Source organism: Micrasema longulum, unplaced genomic scaffold (genome assembly GCF_059751315.1).
Source record: "Micrasema longulum isolate JH-2025_06_02 unplaced genomic scaffold, ASM5975131v1 h1tg000171l, whole genome shotgun sequence".
Lineage (NCBI taxonomy): Eukaryota > Metazoa > Arthropoda > Insecta > Trichoptera > Brachycentridae > Micrasema > Micrasema longulum.
Window position 1 is genome coordinate 62,145 of NW_028277376.1, and position 18,491 is coordinate 80,635.

Genomic DNA, 18,491 nt, shown 5'->3' on the forward strand with positions numbered 1-18,491 from the left:
GCAAATAACTCTATGTACTTTTGGAAATCAGAAGATAAAAGCAAGTGACAACAAAACATCTAGACTCCGCACTGGTTAACGATGCATTGGGTATTAATATAATTTGTGTCCGTTTTTTTTCCATATGAAGAGAACAAGATGACACAAAAAAACAACAAATTTGTCAATAATGTATTCTCCCTCATTATTTTACAACTTCGTCAATAATTCATAGCATCTTCACCATACACTGCGCAAATATTGAGAGCAGCTTTGGAAGCATTATTCCTAATATTGAACACGAACAAAAGGAGTTGTCGAAAATACTCACTTGATATTCCATTTTGAAGGCTTATAATAAAATAAAATAATAAATGTAACGTAACAAAACACCTTGTAGAGCAGAAAATGTTTTTTTTTTCGAATGAACCTACCATTTTGTTTTACTTTTGGCATTCATTTTGAAATTTGGAAAAAAAACGAACAGACACATACATAAGTGTTTACAATGTTATATTAAAAAATGGCTCATAAAATAATGGATACTTTCCTGGCACCAATTTTCTTAATAACCCTTCAATTGTAATATCGACACATCGATTTTTTTCTTTATAAATAACTGTTCGCTGCTTATCGATTGCTGAATTTCGATGTGCCCCTGAGATGATCGATTATAAAAAGGCCACTATATAATATATCGTAATCCGTGATCGATAATCTTCCCTTTTACAGTACAGAGTAGTAAACTTAAGAGTCGTGCATTCGTATGTAGCGGAAACGAGAGCGACTTACGATGTTAAGCAGAGAGATGAGTGGAACAGGAGTACGATTTTGAGAGTGAGCTATTTTGATAGTACGGGATACGAACAAACTTGCGTACAAACGAACCAAGGCAAGACATGCTAAATGGTTTTTATTGATTTTTGCAAAACATATGAACATACTTCAGAACATTCATGATGAATAACATGACATGACATGAGCTGAGATGAGTTTGACCAAAATTACATTTATGACATGACATGAGCTTGACCAAAATTACATTAAATATTGCGATATATCGCAATATTTAATGTAATTTTGTTTGTTTTGTTTTTGTAATTTTTTTCTTTTCTTTTCCTGGTTATAACCAGGAATCGAATCTGGAACTGTGAGACGAACATATTGTTCATTGAGTCACAGCAGTCGCTTATAATAGTGAAATATCACATACTACGAATACCGATAAAAATATATGAAATGGATTTAGAATAATTGATTTTATTTTCGAAATCAATATGGATATTGTCAAGAATTTTTTTCATACATAAATGTAAAAAAGAAATTCAATATAAATACGTTGCAAGAAAAACGCAACGTGTCTCGTGACTTTGACTCGTGATTTCTTAACAAATTCCAATGGCCGTGAACAAATAAACACGAATTGTGACGTATTAGGGGCGCGGTCAATGGAATGACCGTTTTTGCGGGAATTCAAAATTACAAATATTTTTTTAAGCTACTAATAATTAGCAAAAATTTTTTTTTACTGGACAGTATTTCATAGACCTTTATTACTTTACAAATGTAAAAAAAACGTAAAATTTCCTGATTACAAATTATCAAGTTGTATGTAGGAATGGGAAAAAAATATTTTTTTGCGCCTGTGTATTTGCAATATGACAAGCATTGTGTTCATGGTAAAAACTGTGACTTTGGAGTAATTTCGGTGGTTTTATTTTATTATTTTTATGTATCGTATCAACGCTACGAATTTTTGTATTTTTTTTTTAAATACTCTGCGCGTGACGTCACCAGTTCTCTTCGGCGAGTTGTACTGGTTGGTGAGTTGGCTTCCCGGAAACCGGAAACCCATCACAACACCCTAACATTGGTTGATTTAGAAGAACTTGTGACGTCATTTACAGTAGTTCATTTCTAGCTATTTTTTATACATTTTAGAGAAACTTTACGGTACAATTAAATAATTTTCTCATTTTTACAGCATGTAAGAAAACATTTCTTATATTCTTCAAACTTCCTCATTATTAATATTTTTTGTCTTGTGATTATAATCGATTATACAGGAAACCAATAATAGAATTGAAAGACCCATGACTTGTGGAGAACAAGTATTTATGGAGTGCCAATAATGAAAAATATACGAACTCAATTAAATAGTATCAGATATCTCGTAACAATATTATGAATCATAGAATTAAGAATAGTCCAGAAACCGCATATGCACATCAAACAGAAGGCGACTAAACTTCTCATAAACGAGTAGGTTTACGTTTAGACCCATTAGTTTCCTTGTAGACGTCGCTCAGTGCGCAACTCCTGATTTGAATTCAACTATAACGTGTTGTGTCCTTTAAAAGTGTAGAAATACTGCTAGGATCTTAAAGAAACAGGATGCAATCACATTTCATGTGTAATTAGCAAATGAATGTGCATGTAACAAATACATTACTTAAAAATTCAATTATTTTTTCATCTGTCAGATAGTCGAAGAAACAAAATGAACATTTCGTTAGTGTTGTGCCAGAGTAGTAATTTTTTTATCCTACTATGTTCATCTAATGAGAAAACTAATGAAAATTGGATCTCGGATTAAACAACTCTGTCGTAGACATTTGACCGACATTTTTTTTATTTATTTTTTTTTTTATTTATTAATAAAACATATAAGACATGAATATCATGATATTATATTCCCAGGAGTTGTACGAGAAAACTCATTTGGGACGGTACATAAAAAAAATATTACATTTCTTGTAACAATACATAGTATACATTTAAACAATAAAAATTTTAACAAATTTTAACAATCTATGAACTTAATATTAAAAAAGGAAAGAAAACATTTAAACAATCTGTGAACTTAATATTAAAGAAGAAAAGAAAAACATTTAAACATTCTGTGAAATTAATATTAAAAAAAGAAAAGAAAAACATTTAAACCTAAAACACAATATATAGACCATTCACAGAAACTGAGCTAAAAACTATCACTTTCAAAAAGATTCAAGAAATAGGTCTTCATTTCTGGTCTTTGAGATTTACCACTCGACATTTCATTTTTAAGGTCATCAGGCAGTTTATTAAATGTATACGACCAATGTATTCCAGAGATCTTTTGCCGAACTTCGTGGAACAAAATTTAGAAATGTGAAGATTTTTTGGATGTCGTGTATTATAGTTGTGAATTTCATGATTAAATGTAAGTTTTAAATGTGTGTGAGCAGAAAAGTTTATGATGTTTGAAATAGTGTTAGTGATGTCATACAGTGCCATTACCTTGAAAGGAAGTATTTTTGTGTTACGATAAATATCCTTGACATGGGAATCCCATTTCAAACCAAGAATGCTTCTCAGAGCTCGGTTTATTTTTATATTTCTTCTCATTATCTTTAAAACATCAAATATTATTTAACATGATATAAAAATATCAGTTTTATGTAAAATAATATTTGTTTTATATTTTAAGTTTAACATTCATTAATTCAATTACTATTATTAAATGACCCTTTACTTATATACTCTGTTGTGTCAATCAATATTTCCGCGTGCACAATAAAATTTTGGAGAAATTAACAGATTGCTTTTTTTTAACCTTATATTTGTGTTATAATTATTTTTTTCCCCATCGTGCAACATTACGCGGCGGCATCACGAATGCGCGCGGCAAAAGTGAGGCATAGCGGGGGAATTATTGGACACAGTCCGATGTATTCAAATATAATTCTACGCTCTTTCTGGACTATTCTTAATTCTATGTTATGAATAATGAATCCATTAATTATTTGGTAGATGCACATATTATAATTTTTTGCCTGTTTAAAAAAAAAAACGACACATTATTTGTAAATTTAAGCGCAGTCGTGATGTATTTATATCAAGCAATTTAAAAAATTACGTAAAAATTGCGTATCTTAAAAAAAATATACATTTCAAAAAACAAAAATAATATGTGGGCACATCAAAAAAATCCACGATATTTATTTGTAGCCAGAATAACAAAAAACAACCTCGTAAAAGTCTTATGAAGTTATATGAAATTAACAAGAATTTATCCTCACCTTTTTTAATGTCATCAAAAATATAGTTAAACAATTCAACTTTTCAAGTGACAGTACAACTTTTTATCCATGAAAGATCTAAGTTTTCTCTTTTTTTTTAAATTAACTCAAATTATAGCCAATTCTGCCGATGTTGAAAAAATATTTTTTATGTATAGTTTTCCAGAAATAAGGTTAAAACCAGACCCCTCGTGGTTTTTTCTAAGACGGTGGCCAGAAATTTTTCTGGCAAGCTTTTGAAATGTAACAAAAAAAGAAAACTAAATTTTAATGAATGCATTATGTTCTACCATTTTCGTGACATTTTGACTGGACTATAGAAATTGAGATATTTTTATATTAGGTTTATTTATGTTGCTGGATTATGAGAATACAAATTTACATTTTTGTTCCTTTGACCAAAATGTTCAGTTTTCCTACGATTTTTTTTCCTTGTAACATTTATCTTAATATATAATTTATTTTATTACAAACGAGAGAAAAACAAGAATTCTGAAAATAAAATGATTTATTGGGATTATTAATTTAAAATAGTACATAAAATACAATAATCACATATAATGTAAAGAATGTTAGTTACAAGTTATTGAACATTGGTTTATAAATAAACATTCATAGCTATTACATTACAAAATTTCTTATTTTTGTTTTATTAAAATTAATTACATTCAAGCGACATGAAACAAATATTATTATCCCAAAATTAAATTACTTTGTTTTATACTAAATTTTGAAATTGTATAACAAAATACAGTAAATGTTTTTCAATGGCAGGTTAAACTCTTTTGATGTCTAGACTTCCATATTCTGTAGGATATTTCGTCTGACAAGTCATATTTCATGAAGTAATTTTCTGGATCGTTTCTGTGCATTTTTTCAGATTGGTAGCATAATGAAAAAAATTACAAATGATTACTAATCAATAAATATACAAATGCATCAAATACCATAATGAAACCACCCAACAATAATTGTTTTAGATTTTTTATTATGTACTGGCATTTAAGTAGATGAATATATTATTTATTACGTAGAATTACGTAACATATAATATTATTATGCATTCAAATTTATTTCCAATAAACAAAGACATAAATCTAATGGGATTTCTATCAAAACATACTACATTTGACTCAGTATAATAAAATTATCCAAACAAACAAACAAACCATCACGCCGTTTCCCCGTAAGGGTAGGCAGAGAGGATAGAACGCCACAACACTCTATCTTTGCATACAGATCTCACTTTCTCTACATTCATACATCTTCTCATGCACGCGCGCCGATTATTCCGACTTTTGACATGTCCATCTTTAAGTATTTGTTGGATTTGGTCATGCCATGTCTTTCTCGGTCTTCCTCTATTTCTGCGTCCATCAACATTCGCATTGTAAATATTCTTAGCCGTTCTCTCGCTGTCCATTCGTTCTACATGTCCAAACCAGCGCAGAGCTCCTTTCTTGATTTTGTCGATAATGCTTGTCTCAGCCTTACATAATGTACGGATCTCAACATTTGTGCATCTATCGTACATAGTTTTACCACACATTCGCCTGAGAGATCGCATTTCGACAGCATAAAATTATCCATAAACATGTAAATATATTAAATCTGTATACTTGTTAGATAAACCAAATGTTCACAATGAGTTTCGTATAGATGTTTACAAATACTATTGCATAGTGGCAAAAAAAATGTTAGCCATTACATAAATTAAGACGACATTAAAAAAGTATCGTCTCTAAAGAGGCTCCTTCATTATTATGATTATGTTTAAAACAAAAAATGATAAGTGGGTACTGGCTCAATTTTTCTTTTAGGGTAGCCGTGAATTTGAGAGCTTAATAATTTCATTAATATGGAATACGAAAATATTTTATTTGATAATTTTACATTTTTTTTTTCTTAAATGTTGCTGTAATTTATATTTATATTTAGAAAAATTAAGTTTTTCACATTTTTACAATGATCATTAATTAAAAATATAAGCGCAATGAAACAGTGCCTACCTATTTTTTTGTAACACAATGTAAAAATGTATGAATATAATATAATACAACACACATTTGAAAATTTATTGTAAGTTTTAAAAAAACAATATAAGTTATATGTTTTCTGAAGTAAAGAGTTGATCCAGATGTGAGCTATGTCATCTATGATGTAATTTTTAATATATATATATATATATTTCAATACACAAATTACATGTCATTATAGTATTTCCAAGCGTTTATTTAACTTTTGACACATGGGCGCCTATAAAGTTCCGTAATTATTGACAGGCAACCATAGACCGAAAAATGCAATACTTCATGTTTTTTTCATTACGATAGTGAAGCGACATGTTCTTTTGCTCCGATATTTATCGATATCGATGTTTATTGAGCCTACTTATGCAATGAGGATTATACAAGTTGATTTTTTCATGAAAAAATATAAAATGTGAATTAAATTAAAACCAGAAATTAAAAAAAAAAAAAATCTATCGAAAGCCACAGTATTTTATTCACTTAATAATGAATACGACTAATTTACATGAAATATAAATGTCTAACTGATTCAATATTGTGAAAATATCAAATATTTATTAAAAACTACTTATCGATTTCTGAATACGCAATTGTGATGCACGCCTTAGCGGTCAAAGCTCTACGCAACTCTGGAAAGAGGAGCCAACGCTATCTAGTATTATTTGTCAAAGTACAACAAGATACAAAAAAAACTCACCCCGTTTCAGATGCCCGATTGACTCTGACCAATAATATTGGTCTGTAACTCTGATAGTCGATCCACTACACTATCACATTAAATTTCTGTGTGCATTTCCAAAGAAAACGGCAGTGAAAAATATTGATACTTTCTTGTAGACTTACAAAAGATGACTTTAAATTAATTTTATTAAGAAAAATCGTCGGATTCTTCCCCATATGAACTGGAATCATCACTTGAATCCTCAGTAACATTAATTGTAAATTCTCCCGTATTAACAATGTCAAACGCAATATCACGATCCCAATCAGAAAATATCTTCTTCTTTGTGCTTTCGACGACATTCGCCCAGTTTTCAGGCGTCACATTAGCACACGCATTTTTAAGAAGATCTATCATTTTCTTAGCGGTAAAAGGAGGAGTTGTGTTGTTTCTAGCGGCGTGTCCTTTGACTTGTGCCCAGATAAGCTCAATAGCATTGTATTGACAGTGGTATGGGGGAATTCTGAGAACGATATGGCCATGTTCTGCTGCCATTTCATCGATCACGTACCGTTTTGGCTGTTTTTTTTTCTTCAGTATATTCAGTAACTCTATTTTTCGTAAGGACTCGTCCACATCCTCCCCATTGTCACGTAGCCAGTTTATGATAACAGCTTTTCTATTGGCCTGCGTTGGCATTTTATGAATTTGACGAGAGTGATAGGGTGCATTATCAATAAATATTATCGATGGCTCTTCGAGTGATGTCAGCATTTCTCTGAACCACTTTTCATACACGTCCGCATTCATCTCCTCATGATAATCTCCTGTTTTCTGGGATTTGAATGCTAATAGAGCGTCTGGCATAAATCCTTTTTCTGCTCCCGCATGGCAAATGATGAGGCGTTCTCCTTTCCCCATTGGCACTGCAGAAGTGGAGGCAGCAGTGTCGTCAGTCCAATTTTTTGACAGCGTATGATTCGCATTGAGCCAAGTTTCGTCTGTGAAAACCACATTCGACCAGTTTTCTATTTTCTTCGCTTGTCTTAAAAATTGACATCGAGACAAAGCAATATCATGGCGCTCCATCAATATTTTTCTTTTGTCACATTTTTTATATAGAAACCCAATCTGTTTTAACACCTTTGCCAAAGAAGATTTTTGACCACGAAACAAGCCACTATTTTTCAGAGATTCTACTAGTTTTTTTAATGTCGGAATCTCTTTTCTAAAGTAATAGTCGTATATATGACGGCGAATAGCATCAGCGTCAAAACTGTCAACTGCAGTCACTTTACGGGGCTGACGTTTTTTCTTAGGCGTAGATAGCGTGTTCTGTTCCATGCCGCTTCTGCCGTAGCTTTCTTTGGTTATTTTTGCCACTGTTGGAGCACTTATTCCCAATGCTGCTGCAACACGGTCTCTAACTTGCGTCACTGGTATAAGAGGTCCGCCATTACGACATTCCTTTTCAAAATATTCACGAAGGCGCAGCACAAGCTCTCTCGATTGTCCTTTAAGCACCATACCTTTCGGCATTATTTTGTAAGTATAAAGCTCACGGGAATAAAAACAATCAATACGGAGGAATATAAATACTCAACTCGACGTATAAAAAATGTGAATGAACTCTCAGCGAAAGGAAATGTAGTTACTATATAGCACGGGCGTCTCGTTGCAAGTGATGGCAAATTAACGCCGCCACTGCGTCATTGGCGACGGATTTTGTCTATGGCCAAAACTAATTTGACAGTTTGTCAGAATATATTGAACTTTAATGGCGCCGTGGTCGCTGTCATTTATTATTGTCGCCGACAAACTGACAGTGTCGCGACACAAAATTTCTCAATTTACATTACGACAATAAAATAGTCCGATGCATATTTGGGTTTTCTGTAGCTCCTGCACCCAATGACAAACTCCAATTAAGGAGTTTATCGAGACTGTATTTAAGGTTTCTTTTGTAAAGAAATGATGTATTTTTTGCAATATTTTTTATTGAATGAAGACTTAAAAAAAAAAAAAAGTTTTACTACAGCGCTTTCGTAATATAAACTCTGCTTTAAACGTCTGGGTATGTTTATAAGCTACAAAATGTTGAGATTAAAACTTTTTCCTAAATAAAGTCGATTTTTATGAGAAATCGATTCGGTAACGCATTAGGACATCCCTAATCGATACATAATCGAGCTGTCAAAAGTTAAATAAATGGTTGGATAGAGTATAATAACCTTTAATGAAAACAAACTGATGTCAAACGAAGGAGATTTTAAGATCTTTGATTCCCAATTAGTGTTGGAAAGTAAAAAAAATATTACGAAACAATTTATAAGCAACTATAAATCCACTTAATCGAAAATTATAATGTACGAAAATAAGGAAAAGCCACGTGATATTTAATCTCAACGATTCTAGATTGCAATTTTTGATGTCTACCAAGGTATATTTTGGATTGATAAGAGTATTTTTAGAATGAAAATTATTGAATCAAAATACTTGGTACTTTTAAGATTGAAATAATTATACTTATTGGCAAAGAGGAGGAGAACATTATTTTAGAGCTTAATAATTGAAATTTGTTGAATGGGTACAAAACTGGATTGACATTTTATTTGGCATCGACAAATTGTTAGGACGCAAGAAGATTGTCATAGAATAAAGACGATAATTGTCATCTCATTATAATATACAAGACATACATAAAATACAAGTTCTTTTTTATTTATAAAGAAACCTGTTGAGGTTTATTTTAATTTTTACAATATCCTACTTAATATGGCATTATTGCGAGGATTTTGGGATTTCCACAATCAACGCGAAAATTTGTTTTATTAATTAAAATAATATTAATCTTTTATGAAATTTAAAACAAAATAATATATAATTATATTATAGGCATTCTTGCTGGAGTGCCTATAGCCTATATCTAGAATATAATTTTTTTAGGTTGTTCTTTCTTAAAATTGGTTGACAAAAGTGATAGACCATTAACCCTTTGATCTCTGAACATGGGTTTAATAGTTTTTAAACTTTTTCTTGATGAATTATGTTATTAATAGCTTGAAAACGATTAAACATTTTTGTTTTTTTTTTATATGTAAAAAAAATCCAAGCAGCTTGTACTGCGGCCTTAAGGAGCATTTCGGAGGAGGCCTACCGTGGCACATTCGATGCCTGGAAAAATCGCTGAGCCGATGCATCAACGCAGGAGGAGCCTATTTTGAAGAATGTTGATGTGTTGTAACAACAAAAAGTTCAATAACTTCTTTGTAATTGACTCGCTGGAATTACTTTCCAGACAAACCATGTATATGATTTTGAATCTGAGTTTAAATAGTATGTTTCAGTACAATTCGCAGTAAAGTTTCCAGGGTAGGTCAAATACATAAAAAAAGTGTTTTCCCACTATAAATATATTATTACCCTGGACTTGGAGTGACTTCTTAAAGTCTTTAATTTGATTTATAATCTTAATGTCGCAATTATGCACCATTACTTATTTGCAAGGGAGACAAAAATAATATATTTGTATTTAAAGCAAGTAGATTTACGCTTAAAATTTGTCAGTAATATTGGTATAACCTCTCAGAGTTCCAACAAAATAAAAGGTACTTAATAGTTGTTACAAAAATATTTAATTAACTGTAATGGCACCGAAATATCGGAAAAAACTAAAGGACAAAATGCAATTTCAGAAACTGAAGAGATTACAATACTCGATTTAAATTATAAGTAAATTGATTAAAATGGGAACAGCTAAGTATTTTTGACTTTCAACAATTGGTTGGAAAAATCTAATAACTTAGTTTACAACATTAACAAATATATAATTAATTAGTTTTAAATTATGATTAATTGAAAATTTATTTCCAATAAACTCATTTAGCCAAACCAAATTGTATCAATATTAATGTAATCAATAAACGGTTATAATGTTCAGTACGATAAGCAGAAATATATTTAACTGTTTTATTTAAATGCTGTTATAAAAATAGAACTCACTCATCTTGTGTAAAACTTTAAATGAGCTCAAAGTTATTAGTATTAAAAAAAAGAAAATAGGGCTACATTAAAATGCTTAAAGAAAAAATATTGGAGACAATAATTATAATACATTGAAAACAAGATGTATATAACTGTCTATGGTTTTGAAATTAAAAAATATTCTGCTCTGATAACCATTTACAAAAGGTATAAATAATATAAATAAAATCTTACTTAATAATATGTAATAGCACTATTTGAATGGATGTTGTTATTAATCTTAATCTAAGAGAGTTAAATACAACATCAAATATTTCTGAATTTTATTTAAATTTATATTTTAGAAATATAAAGGCATAAAAATATGAAAGAAATACTCGTTAAAATATTACAAGCACTAAGAGGGTTCATTGATATGCTCCACCCCTGACATGCTTCAAGTTGACCAGTCTAGCGCAGATGTGTATGCATTATGTAGCCTACTATGCCTACGTGTAGAGTACCGAGTGGCAAGAAACCTGCAAGGGTTTAGTTACAACAGACCACTGCAAAAAGCTGCGAGGTTTAATTTTATCAGAACAATGCTCCAGCATACGAGGAGTTAGTGTCAATGACTGCTATTCACGAAGCTAGGTGTGAAATATTCACCTGATTTAGCCCCCTCTGACTACCGGCGATTCTCACAACTCGAGGAGCATTGGAAAGAAATTTTTAGGACGGCGATGAGGTCATGTGATGTGTAGATGAGTAGTTGGCAGGGCTTGGACGAATGTTCCGCCAGGAAGACATAGAAATGTTAGGGCTTCGCTGGAAAACATGCATAAAAGTCCAGGAGAACTAAGTCGAAAAATATGATACAAAAACTTTTTTTTCATCCATTTTGAAACAGGTCTGGGGTGGGAGAGAACCCTCAAATACTGTAAGTATACATAACGTAAAAGCTCACAAAAATAATATGGCACATAGAGAAATGACTTACATAATTAGATTTATATTATTCAATTAAAATAATTATAAATACTATCAAAAATAAATTAGAATAAATGCACATATAAATATAATGCTTATGTTTTGGTTTACATTTGTTCAATCAGCTATTAGAAATTATAAACGCTATTAATATTTATATTTGAAATTGGTTAAAACGCTCAATAACCATGGATAAAAATGTAGCATTGACAAACAGCTTATAAAATACAGTTATCCTTGATTTCATTATATTTTTTAATCAAAATACTATTCATTATTATTAACATTATGTTTAAGACAATGTAGAAATTATATAGGGGATACTACTATGAGCGTAATTATTTGTTATTACTATAAACAATTCTTGATTATACTATTAAGCTCAATTTTTTATGGTTATGATATTAAATACATTGAAATATATTTAATGGTAATTTGAAGACCATCTTTGAAATATTAAAACACATTAAATAAAGAATTTAAAGGTGATCTAATATAAAAAAACGATTATGCATTGACACCTGTGGGAAAAAAATATTAATAGCCTCCAAAAATATGCTTATTTATATTAATTTGTTGAGAAAAAAAAAACAAATATAAAAAATATTTAGCTTAAGCATCTAGAAATTAATAAATCTCATAACTTCCAATTCACAACCAGACAATATAAAAAAATACATTTACATATATGAATTAGTTTTCAGAATTATAATGACTAGATAATATTAATTATTATAATAAAAATGCAATACATATTTAGATTCTTCACTTTATTTATAATTATCACCAGTGACCTGGTTTTGTCTGAATAACATTGTCAGACTAGTGGTATGCTAAATTAAAATATATATGTTATGTATATATTATAATACATAAGTGAAAGCAGGATGCTTATAATGATACTTAAAGAATTGCCCTGATAAAATAATATAATGATAAATTCATACAATTATATTTTTGATAGCTGTTCATGTGTTCATATTACATATTATATCCAAATACTTAAATTCACATAATTATTGTTATTACATTGCACTTAAATTTGTTTAAGTTAATCTCCTTTATTCTCATAGTGATGTAATTCAGGTTTTTTAATCCCAGCTTTCACTTATATATAACATAAGAATATGTTTAGATTCCCACCGGTCTGAAGGTGTCAGTCACAACGAAACCCAGTCAAAGGTAAAAATTATAAAGTGGAAAAAACTCAATACTTACAGTATTTTCATTATCACAATTAAAATGCAGTTCCACCAAGAAACGTCAGTAGAGAATCTCAATCTATTAGATATAATTATGTATCAATATTATATATTTATGTGATGCTAGCTGAATGTGTCTGTGCTTATATGCGTATAAAACTTATTAAATATACATATTCCATAATATTATATTATAAAAACATCTACAATTAATGTAATTTCCTTCATATTTCATTTAGAATTCTATCCTTATCTAAGCACATATAAATATGAAATATATTCATAAAACACTCAAGAAAAGCAGAGATATAAGCTACATATTTTTTTTACAGATAGCTACCACAAGTAAGTTATTTTAATTCATGGACAATAAAGATATAAGTCAAATAATACGGAAAATATGTAAATATTGGTCCCATTCGTCAATATACATATTTGGAGAAAAAAGTACATATTCCAAAGCTGGATTGTTTTATGAATGAAGAAGAGTCAGTCTCGAAAATTATAGTATTGCTTTATTAAAATGATTTGGGTAATTATTAAAGATGTATTTATAATTTGTGGATACGTCTTTAAGGCAGTTTTACCACCATTAAGTGAAACATAAGTTAAAAATTGGCTACACAGATATTTAAACAATATGTATAGTAATGGTCTACAAAATATAATATTTCTATAATGGACAATTTTGGAAGGCACCCAAGTTAATTGAAGAGACATTGAGATTCCTAGTAAGTAAATAACAGGGGGGTGCGGGAGATGCTACATACAACATTACAACATGAACCACTGACAAAAAATATCTGTTAGTACTCGTATAGGTATACAAACATAATGTTTACATAATATTATTTTCACTCAACAACATTTATGAATAAAAAAGACAAATATTCGTGAAAAAACTGAACGTATTTAATATATGCACCCCCATAAGTACACTGTGTCAAATATTTCAAACAATACTGATGTTTGTGGTATATATCGTTCAAAAACATTGTAGAGATATGTGAGTGTTCTCCTAATAGAAAAAAAATGGGGTTAAACTGCATTCATAACTCAAAAGAGACAAATTTAGACTTACAACAGTACTTCTGGAGGTGTGGATATATTAGTTCATTCTATATGCTACATCTTTTTTTATTTACTTGAAAAACTGAAACATCTAAACAGAGCCAGACCTATCATAGGTTCAGTTCGCACAAAGAACCAGACACTTGCTTACAAGAGAGGGGAAAATAATATGGTTGTAATCATTTACAAACTTGTATATTCCCGTCCCTTTCCAATAAGTGACAGGGCGCTAGATCCTGTTAGATCCGTCCAGGATCTAAATAGCAATCAGTAAATGTTATGATGTGCAAAAGATATCTAGATTATGTCAGAATATTTTTAGTTATAAAGTTCTCCTTTGAATTGTAACATTGTCAGTAGAAATTGATATCTAGATTTAAGGGGTGGATAATTTACGGCGACCTGTCACAAAAGATCTACACAGGTTGCTGTAACGTCAAGAGCTTGTTTGACATTGACCTCCATTTACAAGAATAGAATAGAATCGGGCTAGATACTATTCATAATAAGTTAATAACTTTAATGGAAAATACGAGTATTATGAAGATCAATTTTAACTTACTATTCTTTTTACTTTGCAATTATTGTTTAGTGATAATAAATCTAAAATATATATTTTGCAGTACTACTAAAAAAACTTGTAGGTACGACACACCCTGGTAAGTTTTTTTTTAAATGATTACAAAATATATAAATATTATTTTTACCTAACAAATTTATTCATTATGCGTTACATTTGGAAAACAAGTTTTTAAAGTCAATTAGAAGTGTATTTTAGAAAAATAAGGATTTTAAATTTATATTACGTATTATTGGGGATTACATATTATTTCTAAAAAAACTATACAGTACCTATATATTTTTTTTGATAAATACAATTACAATATTGTACCTCTTTTGAAAAGACATTTTTTAGATTACCTGCAGTAATCATATATATATTTATATAAGTATAAAATAGCCTTGGTCATATTATTCAAACAATACCAAGATATGTAGTTTAAAAAACGCATATAAAATAGAATATGTACCCTTAGTTACACAGTCATAAAATATTAATTGTTATATTTAGTAAAAATAATTGTTAAAACCAGTAGACATAAAATTGCTATTATTAAATCTTTGGAGTAGCAATATATTTAAACATTATTGTTTAATAAATATTTAATTACAGTATTTCCAATAAACATTTCCCTGTGTGAAAGAAATTAATAATACTTATTTCGAATAAGTTTAAAAAAAAACATCTTTAAACAAATTGAAATGTATGTCATCAAAAAGGGATTTATGTTAATACAAGGTTTAATAATAAATAAGAAATATTTTAATTGATAGTGATAATATTTTAATTGTATGCTAAAGGCATACACATTCAACATATGGACTGATGAATAATAATAAGCACCCAAAAATTGTTTTACAAACATGGATAAATGAATCAGTATTCTCAGAGTTAAAAGTTATGTTAATAAATAGGTGATCAGTTTGTATATAAATGTAGAGGATGAAGTCCTTTTTAGTTCTAACAATGCTATTGTGTAAATGCAATTTGGTTGACATATTAACTGTTGGGGTTAAAGAACTGCGCTTGTTTAGAATACGTGGCAGCTATATGGTATGGGGGAGGGTTTGTAGGAGAACTAACAGCACGCTGCTGAAGGTTGAATCGCTGGTCAGGACCTACTGCACTGGCATTAGGCATTGCCTCGTATATATTGTAAGTGTTCCTATTATTCACAGGTCCGTACATCCCTTGCTTTGATGACACACTAGAGGTATCGTACGAAGTATCCACGTTACTATTGATATGATTTTGCTGATGATAAAGCGGATTTCTCTGCCGTGAATCCACATACGATTCATTACCATCACTCTGGTTATTACTAATACTCCCGTTGTGATGATTACTAAAATACACAGCGTCTGTATTCAAATTGTTATAGGCGTAATTGTCCAGAGGCATGTTTTCATTCAAGTTATTTTTAATTTCCGCATTCAAAGAACTTTGGTAACTGGTGTAACTTCCGTAAATATCTTCTCGTCGACGGCCATATATTTTTTCTTTGGCCTGCGCGTATGTTTCGGTACAGGGTAAACCTAAATTGTTAAATCCATTCATGGAACCCAATCTGGCATTGATCGGCGGACTAACGATGCCATAAATTTTTTCGGACGAGTTTCTATTTAAGACGTCTCTACTTCGCGGATAAATTGAATTCCCCGTACTACTGGCTACACTGTTGCGATTACCAGTAGACATATTATCGGGAGATGGTCCACTTATCTGTTGCAGTGGACTGCTTCTAAAATGTTCATTTCTCTGGCCGGGTGGATATAAATCGTGCGTTGACTGTTGTATGATGCCGTCGACTCGGTCTTCGATCGAATGATTCTCGAGTGTTTGTAATAATGCTTCTTCGTAACTATTATCATTGGCTTTCAAATTGTTTAGTTGGTCTACATATCCACCGTAAGCGCTATCATTGCTTTCCGAATATAATGTTTGATCGAGATTTTGGTAAGACTGACTTTGTTCTAGTACAATAGGTTTGTCATAAGGATTTTCAACATCAGGATTAGCAAAAGATTGTTTCGTCGAATCGTCACTAAAAGTCGGATCATTCCAATCGTCAGCATTAGTGCGAATGCCAGTAATGGTGTGATTGCTGGCGAATCTTTGTTGTAAAGTTGGCGTAATTTTTGCAGCTTTTATGTGCACAGCATTTTGCATGGAGAGTAGCGCTTCATCCGCCGAATCTTTTTGTATATTACGTGCGTGTTTTGCGAGGGCCCGTAATTCTTTAGGGTACGGAGTCGGCGCTCGTCTCAATTGGCCCGGCTTCTCTGCGGCATTTTTAGCGGCGGCTTTCATATCCACAAAACTTATATGTCTCGGAGTAATCGGGGCATCTGACGAGTTAGACTTTCTGTCCGAAGTCGACGTGTTCGGCGGAGAGTTTGGAACTTGAGGGAAAAGAAAGCATGTGAGAATTTGCTGACGAGTGCGAGGATCAATTTCCGATTGCATCGGGACAAGAGGTTTGCTTTGATTTTCTGAAAGCCACAATGCTACGAGTTCTCCGCAGTTTAACAAAGTGTGAGGAAGATTTTGCAGAGAATTCCTTACTAAGTTGAGAACTTTAAGATGAGCAAGGTGGCCTATTTCTCTAGGAACACTCGTCAATCTGTTAGAACGAAGGGATAACACGGCTAGAGACGAACAACTTCCAATTTCTGGAGGGATAGAGTTCAACATATTTTCATCAACATTCAGGCACTGCAGTTTTCTCAAACGACCGATGGCAGAGGGTAACTCAGATAAGAAGTTGCGGTACAACATTAGTTCTTCTAAGTTGTTAAGATCGCCGATGCTGTCGGGGAGAGCAAATAACTTGTTACAGTCTAGTTTAAGAGAAACAAGATTACTTAGATTACCGATGGTGTCTGGAAGTTGATTAAGATGGTTCGAAGAGAAACATAATTCCAGAAGATCTTTACAAAAGGAAATCTCTAGTGGGAGATCAGTGATCATGTTGTTACTGGCTTCCAAGTGAACTAATTTGGTGAGATTCTCAAAAATGGGAGGAATAGTAGTGAAATTGTTAGAGTCTATCCATAACTCTTGGAGTTTACAGAATTTTCCAACAACTTCAGGAAATTCGTCAAATTCATTTTGACCGATATCTAACCTCAGGAGCTCTGATGAGCGAGCCAAGGATTTAGGCAGACTGATGAGATAATTATCTCTTAGTTCGAGTATCCTCAAATTGGTTAGACGGCCCAGATTTCCGGGTAAATATTCCAAATAAACATCATTGAGCAGTAGTTCTTGCAAGAATATTAGATTTGTGATGGCTTCGGGGATCTTTTCCAGGGGATTAACACTCATATCCAGAACATGGAGCTGTTTAAGGCACTTGATGGTTTCTGGCAACGTTGATATGGCATTCTTACTGCAATCCAGCGACTGCAGGCTAACCAAAGAGGAAATGGCAGAAGGAATTTCTTGAATTTCATTGTCACTTATATTGAGAACTCTCAACTCGTGACATATAAACAGTTGTCTGGAGAGCTCTGTTATGTGGTTGCTTTGACAATGTAAACGTTCCAACGTCCTTTCATACACAAACACTTCGTCGGGTACGACTGACAGCGAGCAATGCGAGTAATCTAATTCTCGAATATCCTCAACACTGGGACGCACGCAGCAGAGTAGGCTACAAGGCATCTTGTAAGGCACCTTTCTCTACCAATTTAGCTTACAATGCACTCAATTTATTCATTATTTCAGTTCATCACAGACTCCACTTATTGCTGTCAACATTGCAGCTGATACGAGTCGTAACAACAAACAGTGACATACTAAATGAACACTAACTTGTACACTTTTTGAGAGTTTCTACGATTAACAAACAAACGTACAAATTTATTATTAATTGTGTCGAACTAAATTGAAATATAATATTTTTACTAATCGACCAAGTGTCATGAATCATTAGCAAATGTCATAGAGAAAAAGCAACTTAAGCCGTAA

At 31.4% G+C, this 18,491-nt stretch overlaps 1 protein-coding gene and 1 long non-coding RNA gene across 2 annotated transcripts; one reads left to right on the forward strand and one right to left on the reverse strand.

The window, feature by feature from the left end:
* Nucleotides 1-4,536: 4,536 nt before the first annotated feature.
* Nucleotides 4,537-10,911, forward strand: LOC148283996 (uncharacterized). Its single transcript, XR_015825450.1, has 2 exons — nt 4,537-9,171; nt 9,848-10,911. It is a non-coding gene; the product is annotated as an uncharacterized LOC148283996 (long non-coding RNA).
* Nucleotides 10,912-15,285: 4,374 nt separating this feature from the next.
* On the reverse strand, nt 15,286-18,449 carry LOC148283997 (uncharacterized). Its single transcript, XM_088242845.1, has one exon. The coding sequence runs from the start codon at nt 18,183-18,185 to the stop codon at nt 15,519-15,521; it is 2,667 nt and encodes an 888-aa protein (XP_088098971.1). The 5' UTR covers nt 18,186-18,449; the 3' UTR covers nt 15,286-15,518.
* Nucleotides 18,450-18,491: the final 42 nt, after the last annotated feature.

What these genes read in the sequence shown, in the direction of transcription:
- LOC148283997 (XM_088242845.1), bottom strand. Translation starts at nt 18,185, where the DNA reads ATGCCTTGTAGCCTACTCTGCTGCGTGCGTCCCAGTGTTGAGGATATT.